The sequence below is a fragment of the Triplophysa rosa genome, linkage group LG25, assembly GCF_024868665.1.
Source record: "Triplophysa rosa linkage group LG25, Trosa_1v2, whole genome shotgun sequence".
Taxonomy (NCBI): domain Eukaryota; kingdom Metazoa; phylum Chordata; class Actinopteri; order Cypriniformes; family Nemacheilidae; genus Triplophysa; species Triplophysa rosa.
In genome coordinates this window covers 5,478,502-5,494,351 of record NC_079914.1, presented here as the reverse complement: position 1 = coordinate 5,494,351, position 15,850 = coordinate 5,478,502, and the positions used below count along the sequence as shown (strand labels likewise).

The following is a 15,850-nucleotide window of genomic DNA, read 5'->3' as shown; positions in this document are numbered from 1 at the left end:
AGATAGTAATACAGTCACAGAGATATCAGACCTGTAGTCTTCAGACTAATGCTGTTTTCTTTGTCGTTAAAACATTTCAAGCTGAAAATACACACACATAAAGGCTTTAATGCATTACTATTATAAGCCAAATAATGCTGCTGTCATTTGTATTGTTTGATGACTGTTCTGTCAAATGTTTTAGAAGTCTGTTCGGGATTGTGACCAGTTTGTCTGGTTTGAAAGCATTCATAATATGAAAGACATTCAGTGTACAGACCGGTGTAGCCAGAGTAACCATTGTTCATCAGGTACTGTGATGCGTCAAACATTTGACAGTGAAATGAAAGTCTTAAAAACTGTTTGTCTCACTGTGTAAGGAAAAAATTACAAACATCTTTTAGGTGTGACATTGATTTGGGAAACACAGTGTTATAACCACATTTTGATAGTGACATTGTTCACATATATTAGGAATATTCTAATCCACTTTTTTATTTTGTATGCGAATAGTGTTATTTAAGGACACCAATACTGAATGCTTGCCAAAAGAACTGCCTTTAGGAAGATTTTAACCATATATATATATATATATATATATATATATACACCACAACAGAACACATTGATTCATTTATATTTAAGTTTTTTTTATCCCTTTTATCTGTACTTATGAACAAGAAGCTGACTTGTAGCTGAATAATTTAATAAATAGTGTTTATAATAATGACATATACATTATATATATATATACATAATGTATATATGAGCAGTTGGGGCAAATTCAAATAACACAATCACACCCAGATGTTTTCAACAATTTACACTACAATGTGTCCATATTTAATGACATACGGTTCCTGTCATGAAGTTCTTCTGAAGGTGATATGCAGATTTGTCACCTTGTTTTGAAACAATTGTGATTCACAATTATGCACAATGTGCATCAAAGTAAATATATATATGAATGACAAATATTTATGTAGTTTTTGTTGTTTTAATACTTAATATCTTATTCAATAAACTTAAGTCAGTCTTCAGTAATTTTTTGCTTTGAATGTTTTTAATTGAGGATTTTTACTGGTATGGCTTTTTATTAGCTCCATCTGTTGGTCGTTTTGAATTTAAAATTAATAAATGAATATTAGTTACTACTAAGTAAATATTTATTTACTACCATTGAAGTCCTAACACTGTGTAAAATAAAAACAGAACATTATATTAAGAGATGTTCGAACCTATAATATACCAAAAAGGTAACCATGCTCTTATGACTGTTGTAAGAATGCAAGGTAAAACTGCAAACCTTTATTCAGAAGAGCAATTGAAATAGAACTAAATGACAGGTAAAATATTACAGCCTTGCAAAACAATTACATAAAATGATTTAAAATAACACTGTACATTCAAAGCAGGTAGTGGTTACAAAACAAGAACAGTTAAAAAACTCGGACAGTAAAAGTAAGAACAAAAACATGACAGCAACAAAGTTTACAGCAGTGAATAAGGGACATAATTTACTTCTGCTGTACTAAAGCATTTTCTGTTCAACAAACAACAAGGCACAAGAAACCATACTGTAATTTGCAATGATTCCAATCAAAATGTTAACATTATTGTGTGTTTAACCTATTTTAAATTCATCAAATATTACTGCATATACAATTAGAGACATAATTGTAAATGTTATTTTATGAAGTATACAAGTGTTGTTACTCCACTAAAGATATAATCCCTGAGATAAAAGAAGACTACTATGCTATATACCAATGTGCTATGGGCGGAGCAAACGCAAAGTGAGACTGTAAAGTTAATCTTAGCTGTTTTATCATGAATTTATTAATGATAAAAATACTATAAACAATAAAGGTTATGTTTTAAGTGTTCAATAAAAATAAGTAATAGAAAGTTTAAATGACACTTTTACATTTACTTTTATTGATTTAGCAGTACACACTTCTATCCAAAAGCATTAAACATTGTAGTTTTAAAGCAAACATGCAAGTAGGAACAGTATTTAACTCTGTAGTTAACTATAGTTTACAGGGTTCCTAATGTGTAAGCAAGGTTATAGGTAATTTATGTTATCATGGCTACTGGGGCCCAGTGTTTGTTAACTCTACCAGGTAGTTCTAGAGGAGCAGTATAGAAGTAAGGTGCCATATTTCATAATTTACATTTAAGGTTTACATCTTAATTGGGCAGTCACTATTAGATGACACACATTCAAGTCAGAAACAAAAACAATGAATTGACAACAAAAATATTTTCTGTTGCCGCCTCAATGCACCTGCGGCACTTTTACACCACGTAAATGATATACATACGTATGGTATGACATACGAATATATGTACAGTATCTAACAAGACTGTATTCATTAGCATAACTCTAAAATGTAGATCAATAGCTGAATATGGTTATTAGCTTAAATAGTTGACTAAATGTGCTGTTGTATGTAACAAATTGATAGTGTTGAAATGCAACACCAAAACAGAAATGTATCCAGTCTAAGTAGACATAAAAGTATTTTCAACATTACTAGCCCAAGCCTAATTCCCTGCTATGGAGATTGCAAAAAACAGTATGTGCATGTATGTTTGATATCATTAACATCAGGGGTGTCCAATCATGCTTTTAAAGGAAAAATGTATGGCAGATTTTGACTCCAACCCTAATAAAACACACCTAACAGATAAAAAAAATACCGTCGCAGATCCCCAAATGGGGACAAACACGTGACCCGTCTGTAAAAACCCAGCTTGTCATTTTTTGTGATTTATTGTTTTCAACAAAAAATCATTCTACATAATGTAAAGAACATATAACCTTGATATGTTTAATATTGACTGAGTAATGTCATGTCAAAGATTAAAATCATAGTGAAATAAATTGTTGAAATCAAATGTTCCTTGACTTTAGCCTGGATTATACTGACGGTAACAAAATCGTTTTTGTTAAATGAAGCACTTTTTTCACGTGTGGGAAACACTAAAATAAAATATTTTTTATGCACAGCCAGAGAATCCCAGGAATGCACAGAGATGATGTCTTTAAAGATCACTACACATCACATCTCCTAAAAGGACATTATTAAAAAAATAAAAATGGTGTGCCCAAGCAATAATCTGTAGATTTGATTGTACCAGCTACTGCTCTAATATGTTGGTCTGAAGCCTGAAGTCTTCAGGAGCAGACAACACACAACAGTTTTTTTCATTTTTCTTTTTCTTCCATCTAAACGCAATACAGATAACAGAAAAACATATCACCAAAACAAAAAAAGTTGGAATTAATATTCTCATCCACAAAAGCCTTTCTTTCGCCTGTTCGTTCGCTCTTTTATCTTCTGTTGATTCTGCAAGAAAAAATATGATTAAAAAAACATTATTGCAGTGTGAAAAAACAGGAGTATCCTGCTGTTGTTCCTATAGAGCTGCATTTAAACTGTAAGTTATTACATGGCCAATCAACCAAATGTCTGAAACTGAAACCCCGGTTTAAAGATTTTATTCTGAGAACTTTTTTCTGGTGAAATACTTTGATGGCATCAAAATGATCAAAATGACAATTTGGGGGGCCAAATCACAGGGGGTGAAAACATACTTTTTAAAACGACACCATCCCCATTTTATTTTTACACAGAGATTAAAGCTCACTGTTTTCACTGGTCAAAAAACAAATGTGGGTCATTTTGCATACAACTGATATTTAATGTATACTTTCAAGTTTCAATGACACTCTTTACAGGAACTCATAGAAATGGTCAAATTAAGGTACATTAACTTTTACATTTCGCCAAGGTATTAGTAAAGCTTCTGACTGGGTCCCCCGAGAATCAGGCATCTAACCATCTTTCAGTTTAAATTGTCTTAATTTGGGCTAGACTGCGCATTCAATATTCAGGCAGCTCTATTAAAGGCACACTTAGCATCTACAGAAAACAATGCAGTGTATTGCTGTATCAAGACAAATAACTGTATTCGGACTCTTATAAATAGATTCACTTAATAGGACTAGGTGTTATAATCCCACTATTTCAGCACAGTTGAATTGTCCAATAGGTCATTTCCCACGCCTTATGCATGACAAGCAGTCAAGAATATGAATAGAGGAAAGGAGGTCTGAGGTTTCACTGGGTTCGTCGGGTAGACATCCTGTGTTTGGGGGATAAATGATTATAGAAATACATAGCTTCCTTGCCATTATCAGAGACATATCATGAGTTGTGTGTCCCACTTTCATCACATCCATTATCCTGGGTGAAAGATGCCTTTTGGTGAGGTGCTGCTGGTAATGCCCTTTGTATGGTTCCCAACAATGCGACACATCGTCAGTTGTGCACCTCTGCCTCATTGGGTGTTTCGGCCTTTATCACAAGACACCCTCAGCCAAGGGAGGCCCACCGCATGTTGATCAGACCTGGGTGTGTGTCACATTGTTACAAGGTCATCAGGCAGCCTATGCTATGTCCATCCACCTAAACCACAGCCATTGGCTTCTTTCTGCACCACTGGCCAGTTCTTGATTATCCTCCACTGGACCTGTCCTGTGAGAGTGACCTACTTGTCAGCTAAGGTGACCTCTGCATTTAACCCGTCCAGTGAATAGTGAACTCACGCACTGCAAGTCGTGAACACATATACAACAGAAGCAGTGGGCAGCTATCACAAAATCAACGCAACCATACGCGCCAACCCGTTGGCTAAGGCTGTTATAGCCCCACTTGCTCCGTTAATGCGCGCTCAGTGCCCCCAGTCCCGTATGGCATAACATTACAACACATTACCAAAAATCAACGCAACCATACGCGCCAACCCGTTGGCTAAGGCTGTTATAGCCACACTGGCTCCGTTAATGCAAGCTCAGTGCCCCCCAAATGTATGTATGGCAAAACAATACAACAACACCATTTTATTACGTGGTCACAAGTTGGCATACCAGAGATTCTTTCTTTCAAATGCTTCGTTAATGGCCTCTTTTCAAGGTACAGTCAACTCAACTATTACGACTGTCCTACTGGAGCTGCACCACAGAACCATGTCCGGCCGCAGGTATAAAACAATGTCATGTAATATCAATATGTTTACAGACCTTTAATGAGCAGCTGTACTTTCAGAAGTTCATTGGAATGTGTGACGAAGCATTGGTATTCTCCAGCATCAGTGTGTGAGAGACTGCTGAGTGTGATGTTGAAGTTTCCTTTCTCATAATTCTCAGAGAGAATTTTAGCTCTGTTATTGTATCTAGGGCTCTGGTCTTGTACTGAACTCTTGCCATTAATGATGTCGTACACATTCAGGCTGCCGTTATGTCTCCAGTAAACAGTAATGTCAGAATGTTTGTGGTCAATATCACTGGAATTACATGGCAAGACAACATCATCTCCAATAAAACCCACAACTTGCAGGGACACTGAAACAAAAGAAAACAGAACAAATGTGCAAATGGGTAGTTGAAGAATACGCAGTAAAAAAAAGATTTTTGTAAAACACAATTTCTCAAGAAAAATACACATATTTATGTAGGGTGAAGTCTGAAGTTTCACTTAATTAGAAAACTCTTTCACCGTTTTTTTTTTTTTTAGCATTTTTTACTAAAATGTCTTATGGTGTGACATAGCAAGAATTAAAGAGTAAATATTCTTTGATTTTTAAGGTCCTATTTTGGTTTATGGAGTGTCCAACAACAAGTTTACATACATACAAAGTGTAAAATCATTTTTATTTTGTTATAATAGGCAGTTATTCTTACCTTCTTGACTGACTCTCAAATGATTCGTTCAGCAAATCATCCGTCTAATCCCTACCTTTCCGCTATCCTACTCTGATGTGATTGGTCAGATGATCTAGTCTGCTGTGATTGGTCTACCGTGAATGAGGCTCACAAGCTACTGTGTTAGGGGAAGAAGAGGAAGTTTCGCGGGCAGTCCTAGCAAAACGTAGGCGGGGACTGTATGTAGTAACGTAAAACCACGGCAGTTCGCGAATCGGACTAGGGACGACTCGTTTGTGTGATTCAGAGTCGACTCCCTTTTTTCCAAGCCCATACCTTTGTTATTCATTCACCTTCGGCTTTACAACTTGGCAGACGGCTTATATTCACATACGGCAACATTACACACTACATGAAATGTAATTTACATGATCTCGTATTATGTACTCTTTAAGACTCTTTATAACATATACAAACAGCATGAGAAAGATCTATAATCAACTTTAGACTCTTATTTTCATGAAGTGTTATCTATTTAGTATGAGATTACATTATTTTATCCCCATGACTTGATTGTTTTCATTAAATATGAGACAAAATTTGCTGTCGTCCTTTCAAAACTGCTGAAAATTATATTATTTTAAAGTAAGTGGTGACTCTAACTCCCCTACTGCAATACCCAAACTGTTAGATATTATGAGATAAAAACAAGTTTGTGGTTCTTTTATGTGTGTCACACCAGAGGACAATGTTTTTAAAATGTATAGATATAAATTAATAAATTCATAGACACAGCATTACAATCTAAGGTAAAAAGGAAGGAAAATATTTTCTATGTCAGTCATTCTGTCAATCAGTATGTTACTGAAACTTTTCTAGTGTTTCCCTATACTCCACAGCACAGCTAATTGTTATTCAAACTATATTCATTAAGAAGTGAATTAATTGTATAATGTATAAGGGGCCATTCAGACACAACGCGTCTCTGCGTCTAAAAATGCTAGACGCAGCGCTCAGATATGGTTTTTAAAAAAGCACAGCCTAAAACGCGAGGGTCTCGAGACGCGGGTATCCGGACAAAGCCACTATGCGCCTCCTCCGCCATGCTGCCATCAAATAAAACAGTTGTCATGCCAACTTGCTACTGTAAACAGAAGCAATGCTTGCCCCGCCTCCAAATTATTCTGATTGGTTCACCACTTTTGGAACTGACATTGATGATCGTTGGTTTTGATTTATCAATATTTGAACAATTTTGAGACAAAAATGTACCATGTGCATGTGCACATGTCATGTGTTTCCTAGCACATCAGTAACATGATCCTGAATGGGATCTTTTTAGCAAATGAACGTGGATTTTCCCGATTTAAAATCAGGATCCAGCGTCACCCCAGAGAACATGGTTTTCAGTGACAAAATCTATCAAGTTCCTACGCTTTTATAAATATATGGATGAAAAAAATTATTGCCATTTACTAAAATAGACACTTGTAAAATTATGCCTGATGTATTAATTAATATTTGTATGCTTTTCTTTTTAATTTATAAACGTTTGAATTTACTGAACCATGCTTGAGACAGTCACACCATAGGACAATTTTGAGATTTGACTGAAAATATTTTAAAAAATCGAATATCAAAGCAGTTTTATAACAACCGGTCCAAGATAAAGATATGCTTAAGTTAACCATTTACTACATTTTAAATGATGACAATACTAATCACGTAATATACAAACTGAAACTTTTTATATGTGGCACAAACTCACCCCTCAATATAGTTTTTAGTAGCTGCTTACCTCTGTTTATGAGCAGTGCAAACAGACAGATGCTGAAGTAACTGTAAAATAAATAAACAAATAACGGGTTGAGTTCCTATTGACCGGTTTCAGAGACAAGGCTGAGGCTAGTCCCATACTGAAATTAATGTTTGAGCTATTTTAATTGAAATAACTTTCCCTGACATACCTTAAAATATACACGTGCCATTGTTTTGTCTCAAGTTGCGCGCTAGTAATGTTTCTGTTTAATGTTCTACGGCATTTTTATATTAAAAAAAACTAAGGCATTAACGTTAGTCCTGGCTTAAACAAAGCCTCTGTGAACCAGACATGTAAGCTCCTGCAGCTCAAATAGCATAGAAATCAATGACATAGTAGTATTACTATGAAACTGTAATACTAACCAACTTAAAATCAACTACAACAGAAAGTGCATGAAAGGTTCGTTAGCCGCTCAATGCTAGCTGACTAACGTTAGCTGCGACACTTCTTCGACCAGTTGCGGTCAGAATGTATTAAACTTACCTGACCCCCATGGTGCCGTAACACTTTTAATAAATACTACAAATAAGTATCTGAATTTAAGAAAAAACACTATATTTAAACAACTAAAATAATCACGGACACTTCCGCTTCTTCTTCAGATGATTTTTAATGGCGGTTGGGTTGGCAAACCAAACTTAAAGGGCGCATTCCCGTCACCTACTGGACTGGAGTGTGGCGCACTACATGATAGGTGACATAACAAAAAACCTCAATAAATTAGGAAGAGAGCATAAATTCTGTTAATCAAATTAGTATCTTTTAAGAAATTAAATAATTCTTCGTAGATTTTAACTTCCGCTTCTTCTTCTTTTTTCGGTTTTATGGCGGTTAGCACCAACGTAAAGGCGCATTGTCGCCACCTACTGTGTTGGAGTGTGAACCAGCGTTTGCCCTTCGCAAAAATATAATTAAAAATGCTAAAACATTTTCATATTAATAATATTTAGATCTTCTAAATTCTCTTAATCAACTCTGTTCTTTTAAGATAGACACTTCCGTAGATAGGCATAAACGACGTCATGCACATTGGTGATGTAGGGCGGGTCCAGAGCCATTGAGAGAGAGAGTTCTGCCAACGGAAGTGCAAAACGCTGGAGCGTCACGTGATTCATTGAGCCTTCAGATAGTTCCAGGAAGTTATGTTTTCTCTTTAAATGCTTTATTTCTTTCCTTTTTTATTCATTAAATGGCTTTCGTCTTTAAATGTGTTAGACAATTTCCTCAGTTGGTCTGTTTAGTTGCAGCTCCATGCGTTACTAGTAACTTCCGGGAACTATTGAGAGCCTCCATTGCTGTGAAAAAACTGTTCCGCTGGAGTCAACGGAGTCGATGCGACTCTCTCTCTCAATGGCTCTGGGCGGGTCTTTTGCTGAGTCCACGATTGCGCCTAGAACGCCAAACCAATGGCAGGAGGTGAAGCCACCGGAAGCGATCGCGCCGCCATCTTGGTATACCCAACTGGCAGAGAGCGCCATTGACTTACAGTCAAAATGACGATCTAAAATAACCCGTTTTTCAGCTTATTATCGCGCGAAACTTTTTTAGTTCACATGTGTGTTTAAATTAATTGTTACGTATGATGTCTTTTTCAATGTTTATGTTTATTTTGGGCAGAATAGCGACGCATAGAAATCAATGTATAGACGGTGAGTGTGTATTGCACACTGTTATAATGGCACATGTGTTAATGTTTAGAAATAAAGCTTCATGACTAAAAGAACATATACAGCCTGTATTTATCAGTATTTAGATTTCAGAATAGGAACATTTGTCATATGTTGAGGTGTCTCGTTAGTGTGCTGGTCTGATATGAACGCTACTGTAATGAAAATGAACGTAACTCACACCATCTAATAAGACGGGAAAATTCCCGACTTTAAATAATTAACCATTTACATGCTTAAAGTCAGCATGAAATCAAACGGGAAAAGTCTAAGTGTTTTACGCAGTGTTACAGTGATTATTATGAATTATTTATCCATGCACACCATTGTTTTTTTTATTCATTTGCACTTGTAATCTTTAATCAAAAACATTAAAGCGGAGTCATCATGCTATTTCATGCATTCTGACTTCTTTACACTGTTAAACATGCTGGCTTCACATGCTCAACATGCTCAACTTGTTAAAAAATGAGTTGCATGTACAAAGTATGACATAGTATTTCCATACTTGATACAACTTGTTTTGGACAGTTTTTTCTAATTCTGGATCCCTGTGACCCTATTCATTTTATTAGACAAAAGCATGGCAAGGCGAAAGAGCCCGCCCACGAGCCAACCGACGAGCGAGACCCTAACCATCAAGGTTATCTACGCTGCGTCAAGATGGGCTGCACTGCAGCTCGTTACTCTTGCGATAGTGAAGTTTAGGTGTGTCTGTTTGTTCATAGCATTTTAATCATGGATGATATGTAAATGGTGGATATAACGCTGGATTTGGAGATCGTTTGAAACTGATAGATGGCGTGGTCCCAGTGCTAAAAGATGCCAGACATGAACTTCACCCCGTAAGTCAAACTAAGTCATACGTCTGTGTTTTGACAATCGGTGTGTACATGCATAATGTATAAAACACAAAGAGCTTAAAGTGATGATGTGATGCTTGCTCGTGCTGTAGTTCCATCCAACTCTCCCACTAGTCCCATCACTAGCATCTTGTGTTTTTCCGGAAATAATCCTACAGCTGTATCTCTCTTTTATAAATGTGATCAAACTAAATACTCTTCGAAGATACGACGTATGCAATACTACTGTATATGCACTCAAGATTAATATGAGATTGGCAGAAACTGCGTGTGTTACCCGATCTTTAAGCTCCTCTCCCCCTCTCAACAACAACTCTTCACCACATGACCTAAGCAACAAAAAAGTGGTAGGACTATACTGATTGTCCAATGGCCAGTCGTTTTTAGCCTTCGCCTCCAGGCCCAACTTACAACAAACCAATCAAAAAGGAAAGGGCAAAATAAAGCTCCAGGCACGTGAATAAAAGTGCCAATCTCATTGGTCGGCCAGTTTTAACGCGACGCGTCAACCCCCCCCCCAAAAAATAGCCTAATATGTTTTTTTTAAATGGTCCTTTTACACCCTCCGTTTATGCGCGTCGGTGTGCACACTCACATTGGCGCCCTTTGTTTAGTCACGAGGCGTTAAACGTCGGTGATAAACGTATGCGTTTATCGTCCAGGTGTGTACAAGCCATTTTCTAAGTTTTCTGTATTTTGGATCACCCTAAAAAATCCAATCATAATAGGTTGGATGTTGTGAGATAATTCTTCTGCAGATCTGATAGCACATAGACAATGATGCAGAGAGGTAGCATCAAGCTTTGAGCTAATTTACTTTTGGGAAGTCCCGTCTTTATATAGGGTATAACGAGACATTTGTTATAACCAAATAAGGTATAGAAAGTATTTGCAAGCAAGTATGTCTTGGGTCCATTTATAACCTAACAGACAAAGAATGTCGGCCCCCTTCTCTCCATGGCCTTGCAATAGGCTATATTTATTTTTGTGGGGAACTTAAACCTAACACCTTTATATAAGGAGATGGAAGGGAACCTACTTACCATAGGAGAAAGCGTAACAGCTAACGTGGATCACTTGAGGCACCCTCAACCAATCATATAATGAAAGTTCACAGTTTGTCGGCAGTCAGTAACAGTTTATATTGCACAGTTTCGCCTAGATTTGTACATGTTGCACAAGAAAAGTGATTTTGTTGGTTATACTGATATCGTTATCGTTTAAAATAGACCACATGACCGTAAATGTAATTTATTTGTTGAAATCTGGAAGTCATAGAACCATATCATTTTATTTATTTATTTTACCTTATTCATTACCATGCAGATCCCAAATTTTGCCTTGGAAACTTCAACAACTTGTCATTAAAATACAATATGTTTGCTCAGCACATCAACGGTTATGTAGTTCCAGATGGCATGTCCGAGTTGAAATGTTCTACCTCTATTGAAAAAGTACATATAAATAATTTTTAAATGGCTAAATAGTCTAGGCTTGAAAACGTCTCGGTTACGTTTGTAACCTCGGTTCCCTGATGGAGGGAACGAGACGTTGTGTCGAACCGACAGATGGGGTTCGTCCCTGAGAACCAATCGTTTCCGACTGCTTAGAAAAGGCCAATGAAAATTGGCAAATGAAATTTGCATGCCGGACTCCGCCCCGGACATCCGGGTATAAAAGGGAGACGGCGTGCATCATTCATTCACCTTAGTTCTGAGGAGCCTGAGACCTCTCACGACTGCTGCAGAGGACAGCACGTGTTGTGGCAAGAGGACACAACGTCTCGTTCCCTCCATCAGGGAACCGAGGTTACAAACGTAACCGAGACGTTCCCTTTCTGTCGGTCTCTCGACGTTGTGTCGAACCGACAGATGGGGTTCCAATGGAAAACGCCATAACACTGTGCCCTGTCACAATCTCAACGAAGCGACGGTGACTGGCCTGGGCGTGTCAGCCGTGAACGCTACCGCGAAATTGTAACCTACCAGTGGGTAGGTAGGGGGTCCCAGAGCTTTCTTGAAAGGTGGGAAGGCCCCTACCTTCGGCCTCACAGGCGGCGGCCTTGTTTCTCTAACAGCGAGAAGCCGCCCGGAACCGTAAGGCACTGGGTAAGCGCTACTTCCTCAAGTGGGGGATGCGCTACAGAGACCACTTCCTACCGCAGGGAGGAGAATAGTGGAGATACCAACATGGTCTCACCGATGGGGAAGAACTCATGGGAAGAAAGTGCGGCTGAAGAGAAAACCGCGAGGTGGAGGTCCACCCGGGGAGGTCATGGGTTACCAAGGTGGGAACCAGCATGAGGATACATCAGACGGAACCGCCCTACTGGGGAGTTGCAACGTCTGGTAGCACTAGGTCCGGTTAGAGCTATGCTGCGAATAACTCAGGTGATACCCGGCCTAAGGGGCAGGGCTGCTCTGCCCAGCCCGCCCCAGGGGGTGCTTGCTTAGTGATGGATGGAGTGCCTGTTCTTCGCCCAGTGGGGAAAGAATGGAGGCTAAATCGGTATACTGACCCACTCGAGAGAGGGGGAAAAAAACCGAACAGGCGTACACCCTACCAGTTGCCGGTCCTACATGTGGCCATGCAGGACGCGGGCTGACACCGGCTCTACGCGGAGGTTGTAAAACCTCGCGAAGGTGTTGGGTGTAGCCCAACCCGCAGCTCTGCAAATGTCTGCGAGAGAGGCCCCCCGTGCCAAGGCCCAAGAGGAGGCAACACCCCGGGTGGAGTGGGCCCTCACTCCTAGGGGGCACGGGCGATTTAGGGATTGGTAAGCTGCCTTGACAGCGTCCACAATCCAGTGGGCCAACCTCTGCTTGGAGACAGCTCTCCCCTGTTGCTGACCTCCGAAACAGACAAAGAGCTGATCCGAGCTCCTGAAACTCTGTGTGCGGTCTAAGTAGAGGCGCAGCGCGCGTACTGGACACAACACGGACGGGGTTGGGTCTTCCTCCCCAGTGGGGAGCGCCTGTAAGTTCACCACCTGGTCCCGAAAGGGAGCGGTGGGAACCTTGGGCACGTAGCCGGGCCGAGGTCTCAGGATAACGTGAGAATCCCTGGGTCCGAATTCTAGGCAGTCAGGGGACACGGAGAAAGCCTGTAGATCCCCTACCCTCTTGATGGAGGCGAGCGCCAAAAGGAGAACCGTCTTCATCGTAAGATGAGGAAGAGAGGCATCCCCTAGGGGCTCGAAGGGGGGCCTGGTGAGACCTGTCAGGGCTACATCCAGGTCCCAAGAGGGTATGGAGTGCGGACGAGGCGGGTTACGCCTCCTCGCACCCCTTAGGAATCTAATGACCAGGTCGTGCTGCCCTAGAGACTTTCCAGCAACTGAGTTGTGATGAGCAGCAATGGCGGCTACATACACTTTCAGTGTGGAGGGGGAGAGGTTAGTCTCGAGTCTCTCTTGTAGGAAGGACAGCACGGACCCGATCGCACAACTCCGTGGGTCTTCTCCTCGAGAAGCACACCAGGTCGAGAAGAGGCGCCACTTGTAGGCGTACAGTCGCCTAGTGGCAGGTGCCCTAGCCTGAGAAATGGTAGCTACCACCGCCGGGGGCAGACCACTCAGGATCTCCTCGTCCCGTCCAGGGGCCAGACATGGAGGTTCCAGAGGTCTGGCCTGGGATGCCATAACGTGCCCTTCCCCTGGGAAAGCAGGTCCTTCGTCAGGGGAATCGGCCAGGGGGGAGCTGTCGTCAAGAGCATTAGCTCCGAGAACCAAGTCCGGTTGGGCCAGTGTGGCGCAACGAGTAACACTTGATGCTCCTCTTCCCTGACCTTGCACAGGGTCTGTGCAATGAGGCTCACTGGGGGGAAGGCGTACTTCCGCTTGTCCCGCGGCCAGCTGTGCGCTAGGGCATCCGTGCCGAGGGGTCCCTCGGTCAGAGAGTACCAAAGCGGGCAATGGGTGGTTTCGAGGGAGGCAAACAGGTCCACCTGGGCCTGCCCGAACTGCACCCAAATGAGCTGGACTGCGCGGGGGTGGAGTCGCCACTCTCCGCGAGGCGTAGACTGACGAGAGAGCGCGTCGGCTGTCTGGTTCAGGTCGCCTGGGATATACGTGGCACGCAGGGAGCGGATCACCTGCTGACTCCACCGGAGGAGGCGTCGGGCAAGTCGTGTTAACTGCAGTGAGCGAACGCCACCCTGACGATTGATATACGCTACTGCAGTAGTGCTGTCCGACCGGACCAGCACGTGCTTGCCCTGCACGAGAGGCTGCAGCCTCTTCAATGCAAGTAGCACAGCCCACAACTCTAGGCAATTGATATGCCAGCGCAGGCGGGGGCCCGTCCAAAGCCCCGACACTGCGTGCCCGTTGCACACTGCACCCCAACCCTGCAGGGAGGCGTCTGTTGTCACCACGACATGCCTCGTAACCTGCCCTAGGGGTACCCCTGCCCGAAGGAAGGCCATGGAAGACCACGGGGTTAGGGTGCGTCGGCAGCGAGGCGTAATCACCATCTGCCTGCTGCCGGTGTGCCACGCTCCCCAAGGAACTCGACTCAGGAGCCAGTGTTGAAGCGGCCTCATGTGCATCAACCCGAGGGGTATCACCGCCGCCGAGGATGCCATGTGTCCCAGGAGCCTCTGAAATAGTTTCAGGGGAACCGCCGACTGCGTGAAATGATCCAGGCAGTTCAACACCGACTGGGCGCGTACTGCGGACAGTCGCGCTGTCATGGTGACAGAGTTGAGTTCCATACCAAGATAGAGGATGCTCTGCACAGGGGAGAGCATGCTCTTCTCTCGGTTGACCTGTAGTCCCAATCGATCTAGGTGCCGGAGCACCAGGTCCCTGTGTGCACACAACAGATCTCGCGAGTGAGCCAAGATAAGCCAGTCGTCGAGATAGTTGAGTACCCGCACACCTCTCTCCCTGAGGGGAGAGAGGGCGGCCTCCACGATCTTCGTAAAGACTCGTGGAGACAGAGACAGACCGAAGGGGAGGACTCTGTACTGATATGCCCGACCCTCGAAAGCGAACCGTAGGAACGGGCGATGACGAGGGAGAATCGAGACATGAAAGTAAGCGTCCTTCAGGTCGATTGCCATGAACCAATCCTGACATCTGACGGATGCCAGGATGCGCTTCTGCGTGAGCATCCTGAACGGCAGCTTGTGCAGGTGTCTGTTCAGGGTACGCAGATCTAGGATGGGGCGCACCCCCCCGCCTTTTTTGGGGACGATGAAGTAAGGGCTGTAAAACCCCTTGGACATCTCGGCTAAGGGGACGGACTCGATCGCACCCTTCGCCAGAAGGGTGGCGACCTCGCTCCGTAGTACGGGAGCATCCCGGCCTCTGACCGAGGTGACGAGGATGCCCCGAAACTTGGGCGGGTTTCTGGCGAACTGGATCGCGTAGCCGAGACGGATCGTCCTTCTTAGCCACCGTGACGGTGTGGGAAGCTCGAGCCAAGCTCCCAGGGACCGTGACAGGGGGACTAAGGGAACGATCTGCTTCATCGACCCCCCGGGGGGTGGTTTGATGGCTGGCAGTGCGGGTCTCTCGCCGGGGGCGGGCCCCCGGGAAGAAGACTGGCTCTGCTGGCTTGCCTGCCTGGCGATGCAGACCCCAGCACCGTCGATTTGAGAGTGCTGAGGACTGCAAAATACATTCGATGTTGCGCCTCGCCAAGACGCAACGTCGAGTGGCCGAACACCGTCTGACAGAGGGTGAGAGCGGCTGTGAAGAACACCCAGGGAGATAGGAAACTCTTTTCGTGAAAAAGTGGGCGCTAGGCCCCCGTGGGGCTGATGTAGGCTAGGGGATGTAGGAACGGGGCAGGAACCGTCC

The 15,850-nt window shown here is 42.6% G+C and overlaps 1 protein-coding gene across 1 annotated transcript; it reads right to left on the bottom strand.

Moving 5' to 3' along the window:
- Window positions 1-1,267: 1,267 nt before the first annotated feature.
- On the bottom strand, window positions 1,268-15,238 carry LOC130548268 (uncharacterized). The gene is made up of 5 exons (XM_057324914.1): window positions 11,867-15,238; window positions 7,998-11,532; window positions 7,491-7,531; window positions 5,072-5,392; window positions 1,268-3,335 (listed from the first exon to the last, which is right to left on the bottom strand). Exon 1 carries the CDS (start codon window positions 15,122-15,124, stop codon window positions 12,620-12,622), a length of 2,505 nt encoding a protein of 834 aa, XP_057180897.1. The 5' UTR covers window positions 15,125-15,238; the 3' UTR covers window positions 1,268-3,335; window positions 5,072-5,392; window positions 7,491-7,531; window positions 7,998-11,532; window positions 11,867-12,619.
- Window positions 15,239-15,850: the final 612 nt, after the last annotated feature.